The sequence below is a fragment of the Tiliqua scincoides genome, chromosome 5 (assembly GCF_035046505.1).
Source record: "Tiliqua scincoides isolate rTilSci1 chromosome 5, rTilSci1.hap2, whole genome shotgun sequence".
Classification (NCBI taxonomy): domain Eukaryota; kingdom Metazoa; phylum Chordata; class Lepidosauria; order Squamata; family Scincidae; genus Tiliqua; species Tiliqua scincoides.
The window spans coordinates 43,527,092-43,552,105 of NC_089825.1; the positions used below are offsets into that span (position 1 = coordinate 43,527,092).

The following is a 25,014-nucleotide window of genomic DNA, read 5'->3' on the forward strand; positions in this document are numbered from 1 at the left end:
TTTCTGCTTCATTTGTGGGACACTTTTAAGAGTAGGTGTGAGAAATTTAATATGAAGGATGATTAGTTCTGTTTGGGACGTTGATGAGATTCCCACTGCTTAAAACTTTATTTAGGAAAAACAATTTTATTTTGGAAATGCATTATGTAGCCTGCAAAAAAAGTGGTCTACACATTATCTTTTAAGTTCTCTTTCTGGTGTTGTGGCATTTTATTGATGCCACATGTAAAAACAGAAGTTTCAAACAGAGATTGAAGATTAAAAGGATTGTGTTTCTAAGAGAGCAGGAGTGGCTATGGTTTGATAATAAATGTTTCCTAACATGAACAAAGCAAGTGAAAATAACATCAGTTTTTTAAAAGAGCCTTGATTTGAGGCAAGGAAATGAGAAAGGAAAAGAGTTCCCCTCCTTCATTTATTGTGGAATGGTCATTGAATCTAAACCACAATAAAACTGGATAATTGAATTTGTAATATGACTTGAGAATTAATAAGGAATAAACTGAATATATAGATAGGCCAAAAAGTGTGTAGTAAATGCTTGATTTGATTAACTAAGGGCGCAATCCTAACCCCTTATGTCAGTGCTTACTAGCACTGACATAAGGGCAATGCAGCTCTGAGGTAAGGATACAAACGTTTCCTTGCTTTGATGAGGCCTCTGTGAGTGACACCCAACTGCAGGATACAGCACACGTCCCATTGGTACAGCTATGCCAGTGCTGGAAAGCACTGACATAAGGGGTTAGGATTGCGCACTAATGGGGGAAGAGGTGTCTGTTAATGCTGAAAGGTCATTCAGTCCGAATGTACTGAAGTCAGTAGAGATATATGTGTGCAAAATGTGCATGGCTAGTTTTTAATGGAGCAGAACACATCCTTTTGTTTCCGAAGTCTGTTAAATTGACGGTTCGCTGTACTTCCAGGCTTGTTTTTTTGCAAAGGCAATATACTGACTACTAGAGGATTATCAAATATCTCTGTTATTGCAATGTTTAACAAAGGCCATATTCCAAATACTGAACCTTGATGATGCTCCCTTATGCAGGCCCAACCTTTTGCTACCTGAAGTAAATTATTTAAAATGAGTCCCTTGATATGTCTTCCAGAGATTCCTTGCTCTTCTTTACTTCCCCATCCCCTATAGTGAGCACAGGACTTTCTAGCATTGTGACAGCTAATCTAGTGTCTGCTTTCTCTAAAGTGGCTGCTAAATTTGATGGGATCCACCTGTTGCCAGCACCTCCACCCTAGTCTCCTAATACTCAAATATTAGATTCAGTTTGAAGAGTATCAGTCTAGTTGATTTGTGCAAAATAAGTCAGTGTGCATTTATTATATTGGTATGCATCTTTTGTGGTGGTTTTTTTGCAGGCTGTAGCATATTCTGGTACAAAATTTGAACAGCCTTTGAAATATTGTTATTTTTCCCACCTTCTGTTAGCTTAGCAGTTGAATAAAGCAAGTTAATTAACAACAAAAATTTTAACAGCAATGACCCGGTAAATTGAGCAACAGCATTATTTTAGGCTACTAGGATGGCCAAGCTTATTTGCCATATTGTGAGTTTTTCAAGCAAAGGCAATAGCATCATACTTTCAGACCCAGTTCCATATTGCAAAGAAATTTCAGTGCATTTGGAACCATCCTTGGGACAAAACCTTCTAACACTAGCTTCACCAGCCTTTCATTCTCCTAACACTGTACCTAAATTAACATCTGCTACAGGGAGTTCCCAGGTTTACAGCTTGTTCATCCAGACTTTCACTAGCAATCTGCTCACACAGACTTCTCAAATTAGTACATATTTAATCCTTGCTTGTAAAGTGGGTCAGAATCCAAGCTTGTGATTTCCTAGAATTTATATAAAATATGTAAATTACACTTTACATACCTCAAACAACAACAAAAGTAGATGACTTTAGTGGTTTTATTTGGGGTGAGTATAATCTTTATTGGTGTCAACACTTGGCTGATTAACATGCAGTTACACAACTTGTTAGGCAAGTTTTGTCACAGCACTTCTCATCCTGATGACTAATAGACGCTTGGCAGAGCAGCAAGCTTTTTTGAAAAGAATCTTGCTGCTGCTATAGAAAGTGGCTATAATGTGCTTATCTTATTAAGTAAATGAAAAGAGATTGAGTTTTTTAAAAGCACAATCTGGGGGACTAAGTGAAGGCCAGAGAGATGCGCCTGGCATTTATTTCTTAGTTTTGGATCTTACTGAAAGTGCTTGTCAGGCTTGCAGTCTTCCTCCATCAATTCTGCATAAGAGTTCCCAAGTCCAATTTTATGGCATCTGTGGTCAGTAAAAAAAAAATGTTGCTTGGAAGTGCTGGGTGACTGCTTGGGTTTGTGGTGATCGAAGAGTATTTGCTCTTGGGACAGATCCTATTTATTTAATTAATAGTTGATCAAATCACCTCTATTAGCTTCCTTGTGGGGCCAGTACCATTAAGGGCACTGATTATAGACTTAAACAGCCTAAACCCAATTGTCTACCTGATGGTTGCTTTTAGCCATGGAAAAGGAATTAAGAGATTCAATCATACCTTTCCCACATGACATTTAGTTTGGCTCTTAGCTGGAAGAGAAATATTAAATGTAATATTAACCTTATTTTAATTAGTTGTATAGGTATGTGTGCATTGATTAGGTTGCCTTCTAAAGCCATTGGAATGGGGCAGTGTTGGAAAAAACACACACGTTTTTTCATTGATTTATAAGCTGCCTTTGTTGTAATTGCAGCACAAGGTGCCTAACACTATGTTTAAATTTGTTTAAAAACACAAATGGATTTTCTCTTATTGCAGTAGGACTTTCTCAGGATGTTTATATGGTGAAAGGCACACTATCACCTGAACCATTTTGGGTCAGCTGCACAGTGAATGGACCAACGTTTCCTGCCTGTGGAACAGTTCTGTGCTGCTCCAAAATTTGCGCTTCAGTTGGTACAATAAAATGAGAAACCAACTTTGTGCAGCTGGGGGGGGGTGCATAACCCTTGCACGACCCCCGGCAGTGCTGACCTGGAAGTAATTGCGGTGCCATGCTCTAAACCAGTGGTTTTCAACTTTTTTCATCTCACAGCACATTGACAAGTAGCTAAAATTGTCAAGGCACACCATTAGTTTTTTGGCAATTGAGAAGACATACCATGCTGCTGGTGGGGACTCGCATCCCCCAGTGGCCCTACTAATAAATGACCTTCCCCCAAATTCCTGTGGCATACCTGTGGACCATTCATGGCACACCAGTGTGCCACTGCACAGTGGTTGAAAATGGCTGCTCTAAACCATTTTGGATAATTTCTCTGTCTTTTGATGGAAGAAAGTTCTATTATTGGTTGCAAAGCTAAAGTGTGTACGTGACTCATTATTCTGGGTAGGTACCCTGGATACTCTAATTTGTCTGCAAGTTCAAAATTACAGGTCGGGCTAAGGAGATCATGGTATGGGTGTGGTGCTTAGAGGTTATGCAAGGAGCAGCTCATAAGAGAAGCTCCCATCAATCTTTGCCACTTGACAGCGCCACCCTCATCAGCCATGATGCTATATTTTTTCAGAAGGTGTTTGCTGCTATTCTGTTGGATGACTCAGTACTACCATATTTATTTGAAAATATACATATCCTGTGTTTAGATGTGTGGGTTATTCCTTCTCATGTCATTGGAAAATTAAGGTGCATAGACTTTTACACTGACTGTTTGATGATGATGGCATCCTGCAGAAGACTATTGCGTTAATCAGTAAGGTGAGGCGTGCAATGCCATTGTTGACTGTTGACTGACATTTAAAGTGTCACTGAAAGGTACCTGAATTAGAACTTCACCTACATGAATTGAGCGTTATTTCCTAGGTCTCTGCAAAATGTTATATCTACCCAAATCAGAGTTCTCATTACAAGTGTATTGGCTTGATTTTTGCCAGATGTTATGAGGACCCATCCTTAGCAAATAGACTGCGGAACATAGACTTTTACGCCAGGGGAAGAATAACACAAAACCAAATAATATGTGTGAGATTTTTAAAAAGCAGAAGACCTTTTATCACAACTGCGTATAGGCTGGAGATAAAATGCAGTTATCTACAATAACTAAAAGGACACATTACTCTCTGTATCTTACTTTTTTGGATTTTCTGGCCTCACTTTGCAGTAATTTTTCCCCCTTTGCTGTGTGCTGCACAATATGATTTTGAAAATAATTTTAAAAGTTTGCTTGTTGAATGTGCCTCCTAAATTGTCGATACTAATTTCATGCCAAGCTCCTTCAAGGATTTTTTGTCCTTTTGTATGATGCTTTCATGTTCTCTGTAGAACAAGTAGGAAGTTTGGCATTGCAAGCAAAAGAGAGAAAAGAGCTACGCAAACAGATGGGGTTTTGTTAAAATCTATTTAACCAAGATGGGGCTTGCAAACTTGACTGATGTGAAAAAGAGAAACATCACTTTTGAAATCACTAAGCCCATAGGGACATTGGAATTGCCTGTGCTTATGATCCTAAGCTCTACTGATTTGTGGGACTTGATTTGCTTCTAAGTAAATGGGTTTAAAATTGTGGTGATGCTACAGAAGCAACCAGCTGGTTGCTATCCACACTTTCTCCAAATACCAACCTGAGGGCCACATCCTGCCTTCTTTGTCTGACCTGCGAGGTTCCCCAGCATCCTGGAGCTAAAAGTAGCTCAAAAGATGCACCTCCGGGTTTCCCAGTATGGGTATATTCGGCATTCAGTCACTATAGGTGTGGAATGTAATGCAATACAATGGAAAGAAATTGTTCCTTTACGTTGCATTGCATTCAGCACCTCTAGTGGCTGAATGAGATATATACCGATGCTAGGAGACCTGGAGTTAATGGCTGTGTTAAACTTATACGGAGCAGAAACTGAGACCAGAAGAAGTTTGTGATTTGCATTGTAGCTTGCTTGATGCTTTTTCAAAATGCATTCCCCTCTTCCTGTGCAAGTGAATTTTCCCCTCTGCTCCCTGCTTCCTTCCACCCCCACCCACCTATGGTATTCAATCAAATTGTGCACACGCCCACACACAAACACACAAGTATATTTTGCTGCAGCAAACACTGAAAAGGGGTAAAGCTTCTTCCCATGACTTTTAAACCCTGAACATTGCAGAGTTCCTGTCATAGGGAGAAATTCTTCTTATGTTCTGTTTTTGCCTCTGCAGGTAAACACAAGGGGAGATACAAGGGGAGTAGTGGTGTAGTCAGTGGGCATGGTACTTCTATGCCTCTTTCATTTGCTCTTGGCAGAAAGTGAACACCTGGACAGGGCATTCATGGGCCTTCCATTAATATGATGGGGATTGAACTACACATTCAGTCACTGCCTTTCAGGTGTACAGCTAACAAAATATAAATCTTGCATTCACAATAACAGACTCTACTGAATTTCGCTCATCTGTTTGGCATAGCTCCTTTCATGTGATGGAGATTCAAGATAAGTGCTAATGCACACTTGATTATATTTTTTGTCTTATCCCTTTTATTTTTTTTGCAATGCAATTAATCTTAGAATCACATTTCTTTTTAGTTCTTTTTGCTGATTGGATGAACTTTGTTTCAGTTTTACCATGATTTTTTTTAAACGTATATTTAAAAGATTGGGAGTTTGTATTGAATTGCACTATTACTGCATAAATTACTAGTCACTAAAGATGTAAGAACAAATGTAGGATAAAACATAAAATTGACATACCAAGACCTGTAAGAAAAACGTGACTGTGTAAATGTGACAAATATTTCCACTGATCTTTTTTAGAGTAAGCTCTGCATGTTCATGCAGACTTGGAGGTAGGAATGTGTTATGTAATTTTTACTTTGTTTGTTTTGGAGTCATCATTTTGTAATGGGAATTGTTAAGCTACTGTTTCTAGATATGAAAAGACAAACTTCTAGGATTGACAAGAACAGTGGTTCTCAAATTTTTAGCACCAGGACCCACTTTTTAAAATGACACTCTATTGGGATCTGCCTAGCTTTAAGAGACTTTGAGAAAAGATGATCCAGAAAGAAATATTTTTATTTTCAAGTAATATTTTATTTATTTGCAAGGAATTAGATCCATTTTTTGTACTGAGGCAGCCCTAATGAATAGCCTCAAGGCTTGAGAAGCTTCGAGCCCAATCCTATCCAACTTTCCAGTGCTGATGCAACCATGCCAATGAGGCGTGCACTGCATCTTGCAATGGAGGGGCAGTCACAGAGGTCTCCTCAAGGGTAAGGAAATGTTCATTCCCTTACCTTGGGCTGCACTGTGGCTGCTTTTGTTCTAGAAAGTTGGCTAGGGTTGGGCCCTGAGTTGTGTGACCAAGCCTTCAGCTGCCCTCACTACCTGTCATTGATGGACTTGTGAAAAAAAACACAACAAAATAAAGACACTCAAACATTTATCTCCCTATATTTACACAAGCTTGCAAACTGCAGGAGCTGAGCTCTTTGCAGGGCAGTTAGCAGGTATCTGATTTTTGAATAGCCTCAGGGTTTGAAGCAATTAGTTATCTTATCGTTCCATCGCCTGCGTTTTCATTGGACCCACCAGAAATCGGGTTTCAACGCACAGTTTGAGAACCACTGGACTAGAACATTTCAGTGCTGGACAGTTGGGAGCTCCTTAGGGAACAAAGCTGCTTGGTTTGATTTTTTTTATTTCAGACCCAGTACTAAATGGATTAATTTCTCAAAGCCATTTCATGAGGACTTGCTTGTAAATTGAAGTGGTTATTACTGGACTAAGTAGAGCTTCAGTATACTCCTGAGAATAACATAGCCATCCTTCTGACCTCCCTAGCAAAAGGGCTTGTGTTTGTAAGCCTTTAAGTATGATTTAGAAATGGAACTCTGCAACAAAACTGTACTGTTGAATTAGCCTTTTCACAAAAGTCTTTGTAGTTAATCTGTTTGAACCTCAAAAACTCGTATGTTGCTTATAATTGAAACTATTCTGAATCACAGTTTAATTCTTGTGAAACTGCATGTATGCATATAATAACTATGTATATGTGTTTGGAGCTACACGTCATATAGCTTATCCCATACAAGTGTATAAAACCACCATATCAGGCCATTGGTCCACCTTACTCAGTACTATCTACATTGTTGGTCAGGATTCTTCAGATTCTTTATGGCAGCAGGCCAACTTTACTGTTGTCATATTACCAGGTTTAAGCAATAGTTTCAAGTGCTGGGTTAGAAAAACACTAGAGTTTGTTAACCACAGTACATGATGGATGTGGCTAGAGATTGTATGTAGGTTTCTTCAGCTATTCATTATCCATACTTAAGGACCTATGAGATTTGTCTCCACCCCAGTCAGAGGCATCCCACTGAGTCCATGACTGGACTTAAATGTAAAGTGGGGTACTCTGGTTCCTTGCTTAAGCTCTTGATAACCGTGTTACATTAGCTCTCTGGTCTTGTTACTGCCCATATAAACACTGAGTCGCTTCAAAGCAATGGCTCTATAAATATAAAATAAAGGTGCTATTGAGCACCTTTCTGGTGGATCTGATGGATCTGGGAGTCCATCAGGCCGTTAACAACTTGGGTACTCTACTGTGTGACTGTTCACAAAACACAGGATCACAGCAGGTCCACACATGTGCTTGGTCCACTCCCAAGTGCTTTTTAAGAATCCATTGCAATGCGTGAGCACTTCGAATTTGTGAGCCTGTCTCAACAAATTCCAAGTGTCAGATCACTATGGTGACTCAAAATTTCCTCATGGTGCCTAGGGAATAGTTGCAAGGCTGAGGAACAGTTGCTTGCTGAAAAGCGGGGTACCTGCTGCCTTGTCTGCAGGAACATCTACCTCTCCTTGTTGTCCACATCATGCTGCCCTGGCAGCATCAGTGAAAGAAAAAGTGAAAGTATTGAGAGCTGCCAAGCTGAGAAAGGCGCAGGAGGAGGAGGAGGAAGGAGTAGGAACTGTTTTAAAGAGGGGAACTCCTCTCACTCTTCCCATTCCTCTGCTATGTATGTTTTCTCTCTCTCTGAACTTTGCTGTTGCAGCCTCCCCCCCCCCAGCCCAGAAAGAAAAGGAAATGGGGAAAGAGGAGAGTAAGAGTCCAATCCTATGTATGTCTACTCAAAAGTAAGTCCCATTATAATCAATGGGGCTTACTCCCAGGAAAGTGTGGATAGGATTGTTGCCTAAGATAGCTTGTTTTACAGCACATGTCTGCTTGGAAGTAAGCCCATTGAGTTCAATAGAGTTTACTTCCAGTTAAGTATGTTTGGGATGACACCTTTAGGGTCAAGGTGGCCAAATGTCCTCTTTTTCCAGGATGTGTCCTCTTTTTTAGCCATGTGTCCTGAAAAAGAAAAATGTCCTCCTTTTCCCTGTGAGCGGGTCCCTGCAAGCAGCGCATAGCCTTCTTGTAAATAATAAATTATATGTAATATAGTTTTACATTTAATAAGTAATATAGTGTTTGAATTAACCACGTAAAATCAATATACAAGTGTTTTTCGCTTTTATTTCGTCATGTTGTATGTTTTTATTGGATGTCCTACATTTTGGGGTGCCTTGTCCTCTTTTGCAGTTATGACATCTGATCACCTTGCTTAGGGTCCGGCCCAATCCAATTTTCCAGCACTGATGCAGCTGTGCCAATGGGGTGTGTGCTGCATCCTTCGGCGGCGGGGGGGGGGGAGGCAGTCATGAGGGCCTCCTCAAGTTAAAGGGAATGTTTTGTTCCCTTACTTTGTGGCTGCAGCTGCGCTGGAAAGTTGGCTAGGATTGGACCCTTACATCACGAATTGAAACTTGGGGAAAAGTTTATTGATATAAGTTTTTAATTTATTTTTGGATCAAAGTCTTAGATCTTTTTATTGTTGCATTGATATTTATCAAGTTTTCCTTCCATGACAGGAATGTCCTTTTTAAATGCTCGTTTTTATATAAAAGATACACTGGTGAGAACTCAAAAATTTTTATTTTCTGTTTTAACATAGTTCCATTCTTGTAACTGTTACCCTGCAGATGCCTGATCTTGTCTGATCTTGGAAGCTAAGCAAGGTCAGGACTGGTTAATATGGGGCTGGGGCACCTTCCTTATGAGGAAAGGCTACGGCGTTTGGGCCTCTTCAGCCTAGAAAAGAGACGCTTGAGGGGGGACATGATTGAGACATACAAAATTATGCAGGGGATGGACAGAGTGGATAGGGAGATGCTCTTTACACTCTCACATAATACCAGAACCAGGGGACATCCACTAAAATTGAGTGTTGGGCGGGTTAGGACAGACAAAAGAAAATATTTCTTTACTCAGCGCGTGGTCGGTCTGTGGAACTCCTTGCCACAGGATGTGGTGCTGGCGTCTAGCCTAGACGCCTTTAAAAGGGGATTGGACGAGTTTCTGGAGGAAAAATCCATTATGGGGTACAAGCCATGATGTGTATGCGCAACCTCCTGATTTTAGGAATGGGTTAAGTCAGAATGCCAGATGTAGGGGAGAGCACCAGGATGAGGTCTCTTGTTATCTGGTGTGCTCCCTGGGGCATTTGGTGGGCCGCTGTGAGATACAGGAAGCTGGACTAGATGGGCCTATGGCCTGATCCAGTGGGGCTGTTCTTATGTTCTTATGTAATACTTGGATGGGAGACTGCTTGGGAATACCAGTGGCTGTAGGCTTATACCGTAGTCTTTCGAGACTGAAGGTTGCCAACCAACCATTGTTGTAAATGGCCATATGGTGGTGTGCACAGCATGCTGCTAGTGGCCCTTTTGGGACACTGCTGCAAATGGCTGCGGTGCCAAAGTCTTACCACTGCAAACAGTGATTGTGCTTGGAGGCTTGCCATGAGACCCTGCTACCTCCACCTCTGAAAGTAAGCTGGTGATGGGGCAGAGGGTGGGCGGAACAGGGCAGGGATTGAGGTCTCCAGGGGGCATGGCAGGGGCAGGCAGAGGGCAGATATTGATGGCAGCAGCTCTGCCAGTATCCTCTGTTTGTTCTGGGCCCCAACACACCCCCTTGCCTCTACTTGGCCTTGGACCAGCTGAAGATCCAAGTAGATCCATAGATGCCCATGCAGGAACAGAGTAAGACAAGTAAACAAAACGTTTACTTGCCTATCTGCCCCTGCATGGTCTCTGGCTACCTGCAGGTTGCAGTGGAGACTGTGCCAGCATCACTGCACCTCATGGGCAGTCATTAGTTGGACCCTTAAATGATGAGGAGCACAATCCTAACCAACTTTCCAGCACCAAGGTAAGGGCAGTTCAGCACCAGGGTAAGGGAACAAACCTTCCCTTATCTTGAGGATGCCTCCGTGACTGCCATCCAACTGTAGGATGCAGCACATGCCCCACTGGCACAACTATGTCAGAGCTGGGCAGTTGGTTAGGATTTGGGTTGAAGAAATGTGGAATCATAGCCTAAATAAGTAACATGTGAAATAAGACCTTAATAGTCCAGTGACCGCAGAAACTACTTATGAGTGCAGAAGCTCATAGTTCAGTTCCTGTTTGTTAGGCAATTGTTTCAATCCCACATGTTTTATTGACTTTTAATTTACTTTTATTATCCCTTTTACATTTATTGGCCATTTAATGAGATTTCTTTAAATGCCAACACAGAATATGTTTTTCTTCTTCTGTATTGACAGTGAGGTGAAATTTTGAGTGTATTTACTTTTCACTGTGCCTTGCTGTTTATCATTTATTTGGAAAGTGGCTGTAGTATGGTTGTAATACAAATGCTTGGTTGTAAATAACAGTTTGAAATCAATTTATTGTGGGCCTTGTTCCCTTTTGTATATAAGATAATTATAATAGTAGATTCAATCTTGGCAGTCCTGTCTCCTCTGTTTCCACTTTAAGAGCATTTAGATTCCACAGCCTCTGTTAGCTGTGCTTAACATCTGCGCCGCTTTTATTGCGTGTGAAAGATTTGCTCCTTAATTAACATGGAGGGGCTACTTCATTGATCTTCTTCTGTCAGGCTACAAAAATAGGGCCAGGGCTAGTTACTCTGTATGCTACAAAGCACAATTTTCTTCTTGCGTTGCAAAACCAACCCAGAGCAGTTCCATTCTGAGTGAGCGGGTGACTTTCTCCCAAATGATTTTATATCTCCAAATCTACTTCCACTACTTTTTACACCCTCGTCCCCCAACCATTGCCACCACCTCTATGCTCTATCAAGGCATTTCACCCCTGGCCAATTGATCAGTTTAGTTAATCTAGATCAGGGGTGCCCAAACCCCAGCCTTGGGGCCACATGTGGCCCTCGAGGCCTCTCAATGCGGTCCTCAGAGAGACCCCAGTCTCCAATGAGCCTCTGACCCTCCAGAGATTTGTTGGAGCCTGCACTGGCCCAACGCAACTACTCTCAGCACGAGGGCAACTGTTTGACCTCTCACATGAGCTGTGGGATGAGGGCTTCCTCCACTGCTTGCTGTTTCACGTCTGTGATGCAGTAGCAGCTGCGAAGGAAAGGCCAGCCTTGCTTTGTGCAAGGTCTTTTATAGGCCTTGAGCTATTGGAAGACCTTTATTACTTCATACTAGTTCATCTTTAATACAGTGTATTCATTTATGTATACTTATGTAAATGTATTCAAATTTTAAATGTAAATTAATTCTTTTTTTCCCCGGCCCCTGACACAGTGTCAGAGAGATGATGTGGCCCTCCTGCCAAAAACTTTGGACACCCCTGATCTAGATGCTGAAGAACAGTATGAAACTGTACATCATGAAAGTGAGCCAAACATTGCTCATCTGCTGATAGTGAACCTTTTGGGCTTAGCAAGTCAAAAATTTGGAAAATAGCTAACGACTCTGCTGGCACATCATACATACCCCCTGAACAAGAGAGAAACAATTCTTTACAACAGGCTCCTCGGTGGACACGAGCCCCGGTGGACAGATCTGGGGTTTGGGGAATGCCTTCCACTCTGTGAGCAGAGCTTACCATTCCCCTTCCGCACAGTTTGTCGTCTGAGTAGATCTGGGCACTGGGACACTCTGGGCATCTGCCTTGACATCCTATTGACAGACTTCTGGGATACCGGGCAACAGACGCAGAGTGCCCAGAGCGTCTCGGTGCCCAGATCTACTCAGACAACGAGCCCCTCAGAGGCGGAACAGTAAGCTGTGGTCCAAACGGGGACCACATTTTCAGTGCACAGTGATCACAAGTTTGGCAACTGCTGCTTTTCATAATCATTTATTTATTTAAAATTATACAGTCCAATCATGTGGATGTGTTATATAAAGAAATGTTAAATAGTTACAAAAATGAAATACAAGTAAAACAAACACAGTTGTCATTGGGTGTTGGAGAACGCTGGTATGTTACCCAAAACTTTGTGGTGTGTCTCCCTTGACACACTTGTCATAGGTTCACCATCACTGCTCTGTTCCATGTTGTACTTATCCCATGATAGTTTGGTATGTTCAGCTCTGGGTTGCTGGAGCTGAACAGCCTGGAGATATTTGACTGTTTGTGGTGTTCCTTCCCCCCCCCCAAGTACTGTTGTCTGGATGGATTTGGGCTATTTTGCGATGGGTTTTGTGCTGTTTCGATTTTCTGAACCTGAAAATGAGACTAGGGAAAGAATCCTGATCTTTTAATTATTATTTTCAAGCAAATCATTTTAAACAAATGACCCTGTGGTATCCTCTTGACTTGTCTTGGCTGTCCAGAGACCTTACTCATAATTCTGCTATGAGTAAGAATGGAAAACATGTTTGCATACTCAGATACACAGTATATTATGCTGAACTCTTCTAAGAATTTAGACTGTTGTGGTTCATGGCTTGTCAGCATGAAACCTGTTGTGGGAGAAGGGGAATTAGAGAGAGTGTCACTTCCCCAGGAACTTGCTTATGCCAGCTAAGACTTCTTGGTGTGACTGATTGTGAAGGTAAAGATAAGCTACGGGGGCTTGCAGTTGGGGCCAGGCAGCTCTAATGATAGGAATTCCCCCCCCCCCAACATGTGTTAGACCTTTAGTGAAAATTGTACTGGGACTGGTTAGCTTTCTCAGTTATACAAATAGAAGTAACATGAATGCTCCTTTGTCAAAAACAGTATAGAAGTAAATACAATTTGTAGTTAAGGTATTTTCAGATCACCCCACCATCTTCCCCTTCTAAAATTTGTTTCCCTTTAAGGGAAGGGTGGTGCTTCAAGGTAAAGGATATGGCATTATTCATGCCCAGTTGCTTGTACAACTCCATGTCTTCAGTGGACCTAGTTGCAAAGTCACAGGATTATAATTGAAAAGATTCTCCAAAAGGAACTCCCAAGCTGGATAGAAAGCATTTAACAGCTCCCATGATGCATTTTCACTTCATCTTTTAAATAGATCATTTCTCTATTTTTTCTGCTGTGATATTTTACAACTTTCTTTTAAGCTAGTTAGTTGTTTGACAGCTTCATAGAGGTGTGTAGTATGCTGTGTTCAACTTGAGTACAGGTTGAGCCTATTTATCAGCGGATTTTCCATCTGTGAACCTGGCTCATAGGGGACCCTTGTTGAGCCAGACTTGGCCCAACCTGAACCCCCAAAGGTGACTGGAGCTGTCTTTCCTGGGCCTCAGGCTTCCCCAGGCCTCAGAATGCCTTATAAGGGCAAAAAACATCACTTCCAGTTTCCCAAGGGAAACCATAAGTTACTTTTTTTGCTCTCTGGTGCCATTCTGAAGCCCACAGAGGCCGTGCACAGACAGCTTCTGTGGGTTTCAGAAAACCCTCCAGAGGTGACGGGAGCAGCCTGGTCAGCTTCAGAGAGTTTAAAAGTTACAAAACCATGGATTTCATTATCCACAGTTTTCAGAATCATTGGGGGGAGGGATCTGAGAATGGTTCCCTCACGGATGCCAAGACACCACCTCTACCTGTATGCTGCTCTACTGAAGCTGCTGAAGATCTCATTTTGCATTTATCAACCTGCATCTATCTATAAAACCATAGGAAATAGATGATTGCAAAGAAATGGGAACAGTGTATCCGCAGTGCTTTACCTACTGTATCTCCACAGAGTTTACACCATAATGATGATAGCATTCTTAGTATGCTACCTTTTTTTTCTAAGCACTTGAATACTAGTAACGTTAAGTGATGTGCGTTGTAAAGGGAGGATGTTAGCTTTCAGTAGCTAAAGTGGGCTGTCTTTTTCTTGGAACTGTGTCTAACAACCATACATCAATAGCTCTAATTTGGATACAAGAGATTCTTGAGCCTTTTCCTTTCAGTGGCATTATTCAGTCAGCAGTCATTTACTATCTGTTGTAAAAATTAAAAGGCAAATAAAATTGGCTTTGAGAAAAGATACCACATTTAGAGATAATGAAGTTCCTTTTTGCACATGTCCTTTGCACATTGAGAGTCCCAGCTGACCATTCTAGCTTTCATGTTGCCTTACTAAACTGATATAAATAAATTGCAAGTACTCTTTCCACATGGTAGTTCCATCTTAAGAGTTACCTAATGCAAGGCGAGGTAATGATAGTATTTGAGCAGTTTGGTAATCCCATTTAGAACAGTTCCTTGGACGGGTGGCTAAGTGTACTCCCGAGAGCGTTTTCTCCGTAAGATTGCACTGTTAGGCTGCTGTCTGTCAGGCTGATCATGCAAATAAAGGGTTGTTGCAGCCCATTACACTCCCAGTAGCTTCAAGAGAGAGACGTATTCAAATATATGGGATGGGATGCAGGGAAACAATTAGTAGAGAGTTGGGAAGAATCATGAGTCTGGAGCAGACAGGAAAAGATACTCAGAGTGTCTGTCCAAGTTTAATTCTACTGTCTGAAAAAACTGATAGAGGGAAATCTTCTCGTTAAAATAAACTACCTAACTTTTGTGCTGGTTTCCAAAACTTTACATAATACCTATAACTCTCCTTCTGCTTTCTTGTTCTTTTCACTTCTTCTATAAAGTAATCTGCCATTGTTCTGTGATAATTTTAGAGGCTGTGGGACTTTGTAACTTTCCTTCACTCTATTCCAGTGGTTCCCAAACTTTTTAGCACCAGGACTCGCTTTTTAAAATGACACTCTGTCAGGACCCACCATGCTTTATGAGCCTTAAAAAATGTGTATCACTTTACCAGCCACTCAAGCCTCTGTTTTAAATCTTTTTGCTGCAGCGGCGGGGGGGGGGAGGGATGCCTTCTGGAGTGTTTGTTGAGCTCCACATTCATTGGATGGAGGGGCAGACTTCCTTCTCAAGTATTTTTCTTCTCAAGAGAAAGGCTACTGCCTGATTTATGAATGCCAAGGCTATAACAGTGATTGGGCAGCAGTGCTTCCACACACACACACACCCCCCCCCCCAAGTAACAGTTTGATGCACATAACCTAATCTGCCCTTTCAGTTTTACGGCCCACCAAAAATTGGGTTGCGACACGCTGATGGGTCCTGACCGACAGTTTGGGAACCACAGCTCTATTCCAATGCTGAGAAAATCATTTCCAGTTGAATTGATACAGACATCTACAGGTGATGTGTCTCAATTTAATGAACCAGTAAGCAGGCACTCTGATTCCTAGAGTGGCAAGGGCACAATGGAAACAAAGATTATCTCTATTTATGCTATTGTGATAATGTTAACTCTTTGGCTGCGTGACTTTAAGATCTGGCTATTAATAATTGTTTGACTTCCCTCAAAGGAGCCTGGGTGGCGTACATGGCTCCTGCTTCTCATTTTATCCTTACAACAATCCTGTGAGGTAGACCAGACTGAGACAGAAATTGGATCCTTGGGCCAAGCAGTTTCATGGCTGTCTAGGGATTTGAACCCAGATCTTCCAGGTCCAACACTCTGGAAACAGACAACTGCACCACACAAGCTCTCAACATAAACTAAGGCATTGCAGGAGCCAGTTTACTCTTCAGCTGGCTGGCTAGTCTGGAATGACAGTGGATGGGGAAATAGCAAGTGTCACATTTGTTGGAACCGACCCAAGGTTTTCTTAATACTTCCTGTTACTTTAGCAATTGGGATCATTTGCAGAATTGGCTAGCAAACCCACACACAAGAGTTTCATTGACTTGCTCTCCCTTTTTAGCCTAATCTGTCTAGATCAGTGATTCTCATACATTTAGCACCGGAACCCACTTTTTAGAATGAGAATCTGTCGGGACTCAGCAGAATTGATGTCATGACTGGAAGTGACATCATCAAGCAGGAAAATTTTTAACAATCCTCGGCTGCAATCCTACCCACACTTACCCAGGAGTCCCATTTACTATCATTGTTAAAAGAATAGACATAGTTATTTATTAAAAGTACAGGTCTGTAACATTTCTCCAAATGCTGTCATATACCATGGTAGCATCAAGTCTAATATATTAAAAATAAAATATTGACTTGGATGGGGACTCACTGAAATGGGCTCATGACCCACCTAGTGGGTCTCAACCCACAGTTTGAGATACACGGGTCTGGATCCAGATAGTCAGAAACTGAAACATGTACATACTTTAAAGTGCAGCTAGAAAAGCAATACCCTCCCCCTGCTCTTATGCCCTCAAAATTATTCAAGAACCTTACCTTGACCCTGAACAGCTAGCTTTGGCTACCCTACCTTGCTGGTTTAATTTTTTGTGCAGTGGCTAAATACATCTCTGGAGGAATTTACCTGTTTTTCAGAAGTATGCTTGAGTCCTATTAGCACAAATCACTGTAACGCTTCCTTCCCCTCCCCTCTCCTTCACAGTGCTGGCCCCAAAGGTGACAACATCTATGAGTGGAGATCAACTATTTTAGGACCGCCAGGTTCAGTATATGAGGGTGGAGTTTTCTTCCTTGACATCACATTTACACCAGAATATCCCTTCAAGCCTCCAAAGGTAAGAAATGCATCCCACAATTTGTTTTTGCTCCAAGCGTCTTCTTTTTAACAAGCAGTGGTTGTACAGAAAGTCCCCATGTGGTCTAATGCTTTCTCTTTCTATGAATGTAGCCACAATCCAGTGGGTGAGTAATGCAAGCACAGCTGGGGCTTTCCCAGGTTCTTTACGGAATGACTTTTGCATGAAGATCTTCTCCTTACAAGGCTGATAAGGGCACTCAGTAACGTATTCCGATCACTGGACCAGGATCTGTATGTTTCTGACCTTTCTTGGTACATAAACACAATCAGAGTGGGAGAAGGTAAGAAGGAGATCATTCCATAACAGAGTGAGGAGCCCAGTGCCAATATACAGAATTCGAGTCAATGCAGAAGCTGGGGAGTCATTGTTTATTAGAATACAGGTGTTTGTGTTGATACTATCAGAGATGTTTTCAACACTGAGGAAGGGTTGTGGTTTAGAAGGTAGGTTATAAAGTAGTTTATCATGGCTGATTTCTTATCTGACAAAGCCTTTCTTATCTGACAAAGCCTTTCTTTGTGATGGGCACATGAGTGGCCTTTTTTTTTTTTTTAAATTTAGTGAGAAATTCTTAACCGGTTTGGTTGCTTTGGTTGACAATCTGTTGCTCTTCAGTTTGTTTAATTTATTTGTACCCTGCCTTGCCATGCATTAGGGAGATCCACAGGGCAGTTTAAAAACAATAGAGGACAATAAAGTTAAACATAGTAGAGCAGCTACGTTATAAAAACAGCAGCCAGAAAAAACACACCAAACCAGAATCAGTATAGGTTTATGGATGATCTTCTGTCCTCATGCCACCTTTGGAAAAGAGTACATCACAAAGAGGGAGCTACAGTGCATGGTCCCCCAAAATTATCTAAGAGTGCAATCCTAACTGGCACTTAGGCCAGCCTATCAGACTTGCGCTGTCTTCAAGGTGTTGTGAACATGCCATTAAGCACGTTCAAGCCATCTTGGGAGTCAGGCAGACTGGCGCAAGGATGCATGCAAGCCCCCCGCCCCCCAACGTCAGATACAGGCCAGCAAAGGGTAAGTTCACACTGGCCTAGAGAGGCTGGCGTGGGGGGTTGCGGAGGGTGGCAGGAGGTCATAATGGGGGCATTTGGGGGAGGGTGGAAGGCAGGCTGATAGGCAGACTGGGCTCAGGAGGGGGGGTGGGACTTGCCTAGGTGACCTAGGCCAGATCCTAACCCCCCTCCCAGCCAGCCCAGTGTTACACTGGGCTGCTTGGACCTGCAGTGCCATTGATGGTGATATGATATGAGCTTATACCACATAAATCCATTTTATTCAACAAAGTATATTTCCACCCAAATCTCCCCTTAGTATACAAGCTACAGTTCCCCATATTGGTGAATTTTTGCCATTTGAACTGAATAAGGCTGATAGAGACTTTTTGCAAGAGATGCAAAATAGGAGTAGAACTGCAGCAATCCCATACTTTGTGTGATAACGAATAGAAAATCATTTACCTTTACTCTGATTTCAGTGGAGGACTACATCATCTTCTGATACCTTTAATGTTGATATTTTCTCACTAGAGTGGATGAATGTTTTAGATGTTGTATCATATGAAACCAATTGTATAGATAATTTGTTAAAAGTATAAAAAAAAATTTCCGTTGTTTTCAATGAGGCATCCAGCCACTTTTGTGCTACTTCTAATATCTTTGTTTCCAGTTCTATTAAAAAGATCACAACAGTGTAATGGGAAGTGAAGCTTTGGGTGCAGTCCTATTTGATTGAGATACTGGATTGCTGATTTTCATTTAATATGTTCTTATTTATTTATACACCACTTTTCTAGGGGACCGTGACTTACTTTTTATGCTCTCTCTTTTTGCTTGGTCAGAAAAGGCAGGTGTTGCCTGTATAAAACATGGGACCTTACTTACATTTCCTTACATTTCAGTGTTGTAAAAAGATTTTTTTTTTCTGTCCTTTGGTCTAATATTTATTCTCTGCAGTCTTATTTGCCAACATATCGTACTCATTAGAAGATTCTGACGAAGAGAAAGTTCCAGTTTTGATTTGAATTAGTGCTATATGATACATTACTTACAAAGATTAGCGATTGCTCATTGCTTTTGAGTGCCTTTGTATTATTTTTATTCCACTGTGTGCTGTTCAAATTTGTCTTTCATATTTAATCTTATTGATTTTTACACTTTACTTAAAAAACCTTTTGAATACATGTTCTGAATTTTAATCTTTTGTTTACAATTGTGCTCTATTTTTTTTGAATCCCACTGTATTTACAATCTCATTTTACAAACTGTGAAACAGAACTTGAAAACTATGTACATGTACAGAAAACAGTCTAGAATAGTTCAGCACTTCCAGTAGTTCAGCATTAACATGGTCTGGTGGTGCTCTCAACTTGGGAGCAGACACATGTTTTTGCCAGCCCCTGCGCAGGTACAATTGTGCCTCGCTTAGTGATGAAATAGCCGAGGCAGGTCACAGAAGTCACTCGGGCACAACCCAAATGGCTTGGCACTGATGTAATATTGTAACAACCCTGTTGCTGTCTTAGTAGAGACACCAGATCCCTTGAGGGTTGGATAATACCACCTGATAGTCCAGCATTTTCCTATGATCTGGCACTACCTCAGTCCTGGATTTACTGGGTGGTTGGAAGTCTACTGTATCTTAATTGCTAGTGAAATGCAGTTACCTGATCAGTGAAACACATCACTTAACAAGAGTTTGAGAAAGAGATGGTCTATCCTGGGGAAAGCCTTTTACAATCTAAATGAATCTAAACATTGGGAATGTTTGGTATGTCAGTTATCTTCTTGATTAAAAGAAAGGAGAAAATACTGGATAATTATTGAAGTACTGTTACTGTATTCAGAACCTAACATTAAACTATTATTTTGAAAGTGGGGCTCTCACATAGATGGCCTTTCCTACATCAGTATTTACATATTCCATGCTTGCATTTGAAGTTCTTATTTATGTAGAGCCTATTCTTATCCATTTGCAAAGTTCCAAGGAAGTTACACTATTTAAAAAAACCTGACAGAAAAGTAAGTTCTAAAAGTAGCTTAAGCACCCCACATATGAATATAAAAGAGCAATTAAAATGAGCTTGGGGGAACTGATCTGGTTTAAGGGATCCTAAATATGCATCCAGAGTTCCATTGACTTAAATTCAAGTTTCTCTAATGTGGAGTTCAGAACTAAAGCAAGTTCTCCATATTGCTTCAATTTGTTGCTTAGGAGAGAGCCTTACAGGCTTCTAGTTTACTACTTCCTCATGGCAGGGCCTAGGAGAGGGGAGTAAAGGGGGTAATTTGTACCTGGGCCCAGGGTCAGAAAGGGGGCCCAGGTGACAAAGGAGGGTCCAGAAATTTCCTGGGGTCTTACATGATCCAATGTTACCCAGACTCACTGTCCACGCGCGAAGCTGGGGGCATTACTGTGGGCACATGGCAGCAACTACTGCCACAAGCCATACACACCAGACCCAGGAATGCATACATTCTTTAACAGTGTCACATCTGGAAGGAAACTGACCTGCCACAGTAGCTTTGGCTTGTGGATCCACTTACCTTAAGATCTATCCCCTCCCTCATGGCATTTCCGCGAGGGCTCAAAACCATTTAGTTTCTTCTGGCATTTGAGTGATGAGTTGTCTGCCTCCTGTGCCTCTATAGCAGATCCTTGAGTGTAAATAATTTTGGCCACCTCCAATTTCCCCCCCCCCCGAGTTTATTCATTGTCATTATAAATTGTATTTTTTTAATCTATAAATTGTAAGCCGCCTTGGGCATCTGCTCCTGCAGAGGAAAGGCAGGATAAAAATCTTTTAATTAATTAATTAATCAATCAATCAATCCAATCAATCAATCAATCAATCAATTCTTATTGCTATGCAAAATTGTTGTGCTGGATAATGACTGACAAAGATGTTTCCCTCCTAACTCAATTCAATTCAATTTTATTTGCTTAAAACCACAGGTCGTTGCAATACATTAAAAGAAAAACAACAACAAAATATATAACAATAACCAATAAAAGCACTCATCCTTAAGATTTATGGCGTTTTGCACTGATCTTTTTTGCGACTTTGGCAAACTTTGCTACTTGATAGGTGATAGTAACATCTGTACCCACAAGCAAACTGCATAGCTGAACAGGCAAGGGTCTGTCATGCAGTAGTCTAAGTATACCAGCAAGAAATTGATTCCTAGGATGTTCATACAAGGGACAACTAAATAAATAGTGAAAGATATCATCAATAACCCCTAGACCACATAGACAAACTCTTTGATAAAAGGGGGTATTATTATATTTCCCCTCCAGCCAGGCCGATGGCATACATTGAAAGCGAAGGGCCGTAAATGCTTTTCGTAACAGAGCAGCAGTTAAATTTATAAAACAATTTTCCAAACCAAAAGATGTTTTATAAACATGAAACCAAAATGCAGATGACATTTGGGAAATAATACATAAATCCATCCTCTTAGAATAAAGGCTAATTTTTTCTTTGAGCAACTTCTTGATTTCATTAGTAATAAGAGTAGGAAGGGACTCTACATTGAGTCCATATTCATCCATTATAGGTCTAACCAAATTTGCCCAAGACTCTTGTGAACCTCCTAACTCTTTCTTTACAAAGAAAAGTAGCCTTTCATAAGACAGTCATAAGATCCGCTTTAATGAGGTGTATATTTGTATTACATTCAGGTTTCGTTTTATTTTAAAAAAGGAGAAAGTTGTTTTAGCTGACACTTTAGAAAATAGATCAAAAGTCCAATTTAAAATTTAAAGATGTGATTTTAAATCCTTAGTTTTTATCCCTGCTGGTTAGTGGGGATGACAGACAAATCTGAGCAGTTGGTTGATGGCCCATCTGTGTTCAGAAAGTGCTGTAAGCGATTTCTCATTGCATCCTTCTGAATGTATAGTTTACAGAAGATTTTTGTGACTGATCATTGCAGCTAATAAGCCACTAGCAGAAAGGCATTCTGAGGAAGAGGAATGATCCTACAGTCTGTTTTTATGAAGTACAAACTGCTAAAGTGCAACTTTTATGGTGGCTTTGCCTTCCACAGATCTCCCTACCTAAAGCCTGTGTTTTCCTTTTTAAAGCCTTTCATGGATCATCCTCAGACTTCCCTACTCTGTGCTGTGCTCTGTTCAACCTCACCAACCATTCCATTACACCATTGTTACTACTTGATCAAAGGCTGATCTCTTTCTGTTGGCTTTTTGCACTGTGCTTCTTTTAGTTACTTGTCTTCACTGTCTCCATCGCACTTTCTTTGCTCCATTGCTCAGGAGCCCCATGACGCTCTGATTCCCAGCTATATCAAAGCCAGAGCAACCGTCATATAGCCTGTGGCAATCACACAGGCCAACACACATTTTGCTTCCTTAAACATTACACCAATTCCTAGGTATATTTGGGGTGCCATTCCAAAAATGGCATCCGTTTTGCTGTATCACGTCTAGTTTTGGAGATGTAGTATAGCCTCATTAGTGAATGGTTCAAGCAGCTTCCTCATGAGGAAACCTACACCATGGCTTCCTCAAGAGGAAGCTGCTTGAACCATTCACTAATGAGGCTATACTCCAAAACTAGATGTAATAGGGCAAAAAGGATGCCCTTTTTGGAACTGACACCCCAAATTCATACCAAACCACCATAAAGTTTGGAAAAAACTTATCTGACCCTCAATTTTGTAGGCCTGTGTCATCTGTGCAATTATGGGTCTCACGTTTGCACAGTTGTAGGTAGGGGTTGAGGCTGGTTACCAAGTTTGTTATCACAAGTACAGTGCACAAACTGGAAGTGTATTTTTATTTCATTTATAAGCAAGTTCCAGTAGGTCCAGATTGTTTCACAGGAACCAGGAGAGCAAACCTTGCATCTCGCCATCCTAATCTAAATGTGAAGACACCGTGACTTGGGTAGTTTCTGGGTCAAACAGAGACCCATTTACTTTAATGGAGTAGATTCATTATATATTTGTGACCCAAGTTGGCTGGATACAGGTTGCAGCTGCAGACACACTTGTGAAAGCACCAGGTGTTTTCTGTATAATAAGCGCTGAAGAAAACCAACACTATTTTTCAGAATAATAATAGCAGGCAAACTTCTGAGTGGTTCTTTTTCCAGTGGAACAATTTCTGCTATTGAGAGCTACAAGTCTGGATGATTAGAGACAGCAAAAGGCAAGCAACTCTGGACTCTGAATATATTCTGTTTACATAGTTTTCTGAAGGTTTCTGCAGCAACTTGGAAAGGAGGAAACCATTTGACGTGACTAAACAAATACAAATATAGCCACTGACATTCCCACTGGGATTACACTGATAAGGTCTTTGTACTTAAGGAACCTTTCCCTATCAGCTGGAAAAGAGAGGGGAAACTTCCTTTTTCTTTCTTGAAAAATAAATGTGTCTCACCTCTCTACTAATAACCGCATTCCTGACAGAGAGAGTAGAACTCAAAACCAGGGCTCCAATGCCAGAAATCCCTGCAAAGTGAGGCTCTTTATTCTTGGACATTATGCATCCAGGATCAAAGTTAGCCTGGAGACTGGATAAGATAGAAACTTCCTGGACATATGGTAACCCCATTTGTAGCTTATAAAAATTAATTTGTGCTGTTAATGTCCAGACCAGCCAGATTTAGGAGACATTTTCCAGACATACTATGTGAGCCAAGTTAGTTTCAGGTTACATATAATGCATGGGATCCAGGCTTATCTTTGTGTATATAGGTTTCAAGCAAAATAAGTGTTAAGATGACTTCATTTTGAAGTCTTTGCATGTGCCTCTCGTGCTGAGTGCATTGGTGTGTACTCCTTTTTCCAGCCTTGAAACAGGAAAATTGTATGCAGTAGCATGAAGGCTACTTCAGATCTTAAATGAGACTGCTTTTGCAGCCACAAGAGACTTTCTGGCATCTGCTTGGGCATGGATGTGTCAAGCTACATGTTGAATATAAGCACATGCAATGGTAGTCCATGGATTGTTTCTTTATGGGCAGTTATGCTGGGGGGGGGGTGTCAATTGAGAGCATCCCTCATGGGATTCCAAGTATAATCTTCCAAGGGGTTGTATGATTGCAGCAGGCCATTATTTCTATTTCACTTGTCTCTAACAAGTGTGCACATTAAGTGTGTGCACACAGATTTGGAAGGAATGAGGCAGGGAGAGAGAGAGAGAGAAATGAAACCCTTGTTTGCTACTTGTGTATATACATCTGTGAGCACACCCAAGTGAGACCCCATCCACTTGGCTCCTGCCTTTTGTTTTTCATTTACCTTCACTTGCTAGTCATCCCATTCACAGATGGGATGACTGGCAGACATTGCAGGTTGAGTAGGATAGCCTGTTACCATGTGTGGTCAGGAGTCGGCTGAGTGCACTATGCACATACACAAACCCCTTTGCTGCAGAGGCAGAACTCCCCTACCATGGGTAAAGATGCTGTCCTAGCCAACCTTCCAGGTTTTATCTTTGCACACAGACTGGCAGAATTCACAAATAAAATATACATTAACTTGATGGCTTTTGCTGAAGTTCTTGAATAGAGAATGGAATAAAAATATGACAGATATAATGAAAAATGCATTGGAAATGTAATGAGAAATGTTTCCTGGATCATTGCCGTTGGTGGCAAAAGAGTTCTAATTTGTGTTCCTTAACAAACAGCTGTCTGTAGAAAGCTGTGCAACCTAAAGATAGCGTGCTGTGAATTATCCAGTTTGTCCTTTTGTGTTCTTAAATGTTGAAGAAAGTAATGCTAGGGCGCTTTTTAAACGTCCCATGTAAACTTGATGTAATACTGGCAATTGACACAGGAGGGCAGCAGCAGGCTATAAATGTAAATGCGGAAGCACTTAATGTTTCTTTGTAACTGTTCTAATTAGCTGTAAAGGAAGAATAATAGTTCTCTCACTGGTAATAAAATTATTAGAATAGTAATAGCTCTGTAAATTATACCAAGTATGAAATTAAAACATGAAATTAAATTTCACCATTTGGCATAGACCTCAGTAATTGCTTTAGCAGAGATTGACATGGGCAGCACTTGGTAAGGTAAAGGGCAAGAGCCAAAGGCCTCATCCACTTTTCAATGGACAAGGGGACGGGACAGTGTTTTGTAGTACAATCTTAGTATATAGGTAAAACTATTGAC

The 25,014-nt window shown here is 41.1% G+C and overlaps 1 protein-coding gene across 1 annotated transcript in view; it reads left to right on the forward strand.

Annotated features, from left to right (window-relative positions):
• The window catches only part of LOC136651377 (ubiquitin-conjugating enzyme E2 E1), a 65,829-nt gene that overhangs the window by 33,756 nt on the left and 7,059 nt on the right, over window positions 1-25,014 (forward strand). The window contains exon 4 of the mRNA XM_066627702.1: window positions 16,694-16,826. Within this exon, the coding sequence (XP_066483799.1) occupies window positions 16,694-16,826 (133 nt within the window). The remainder of the gene's footprint in view (window positions 1-16,693; window positions 16,827-25,014) is intronic.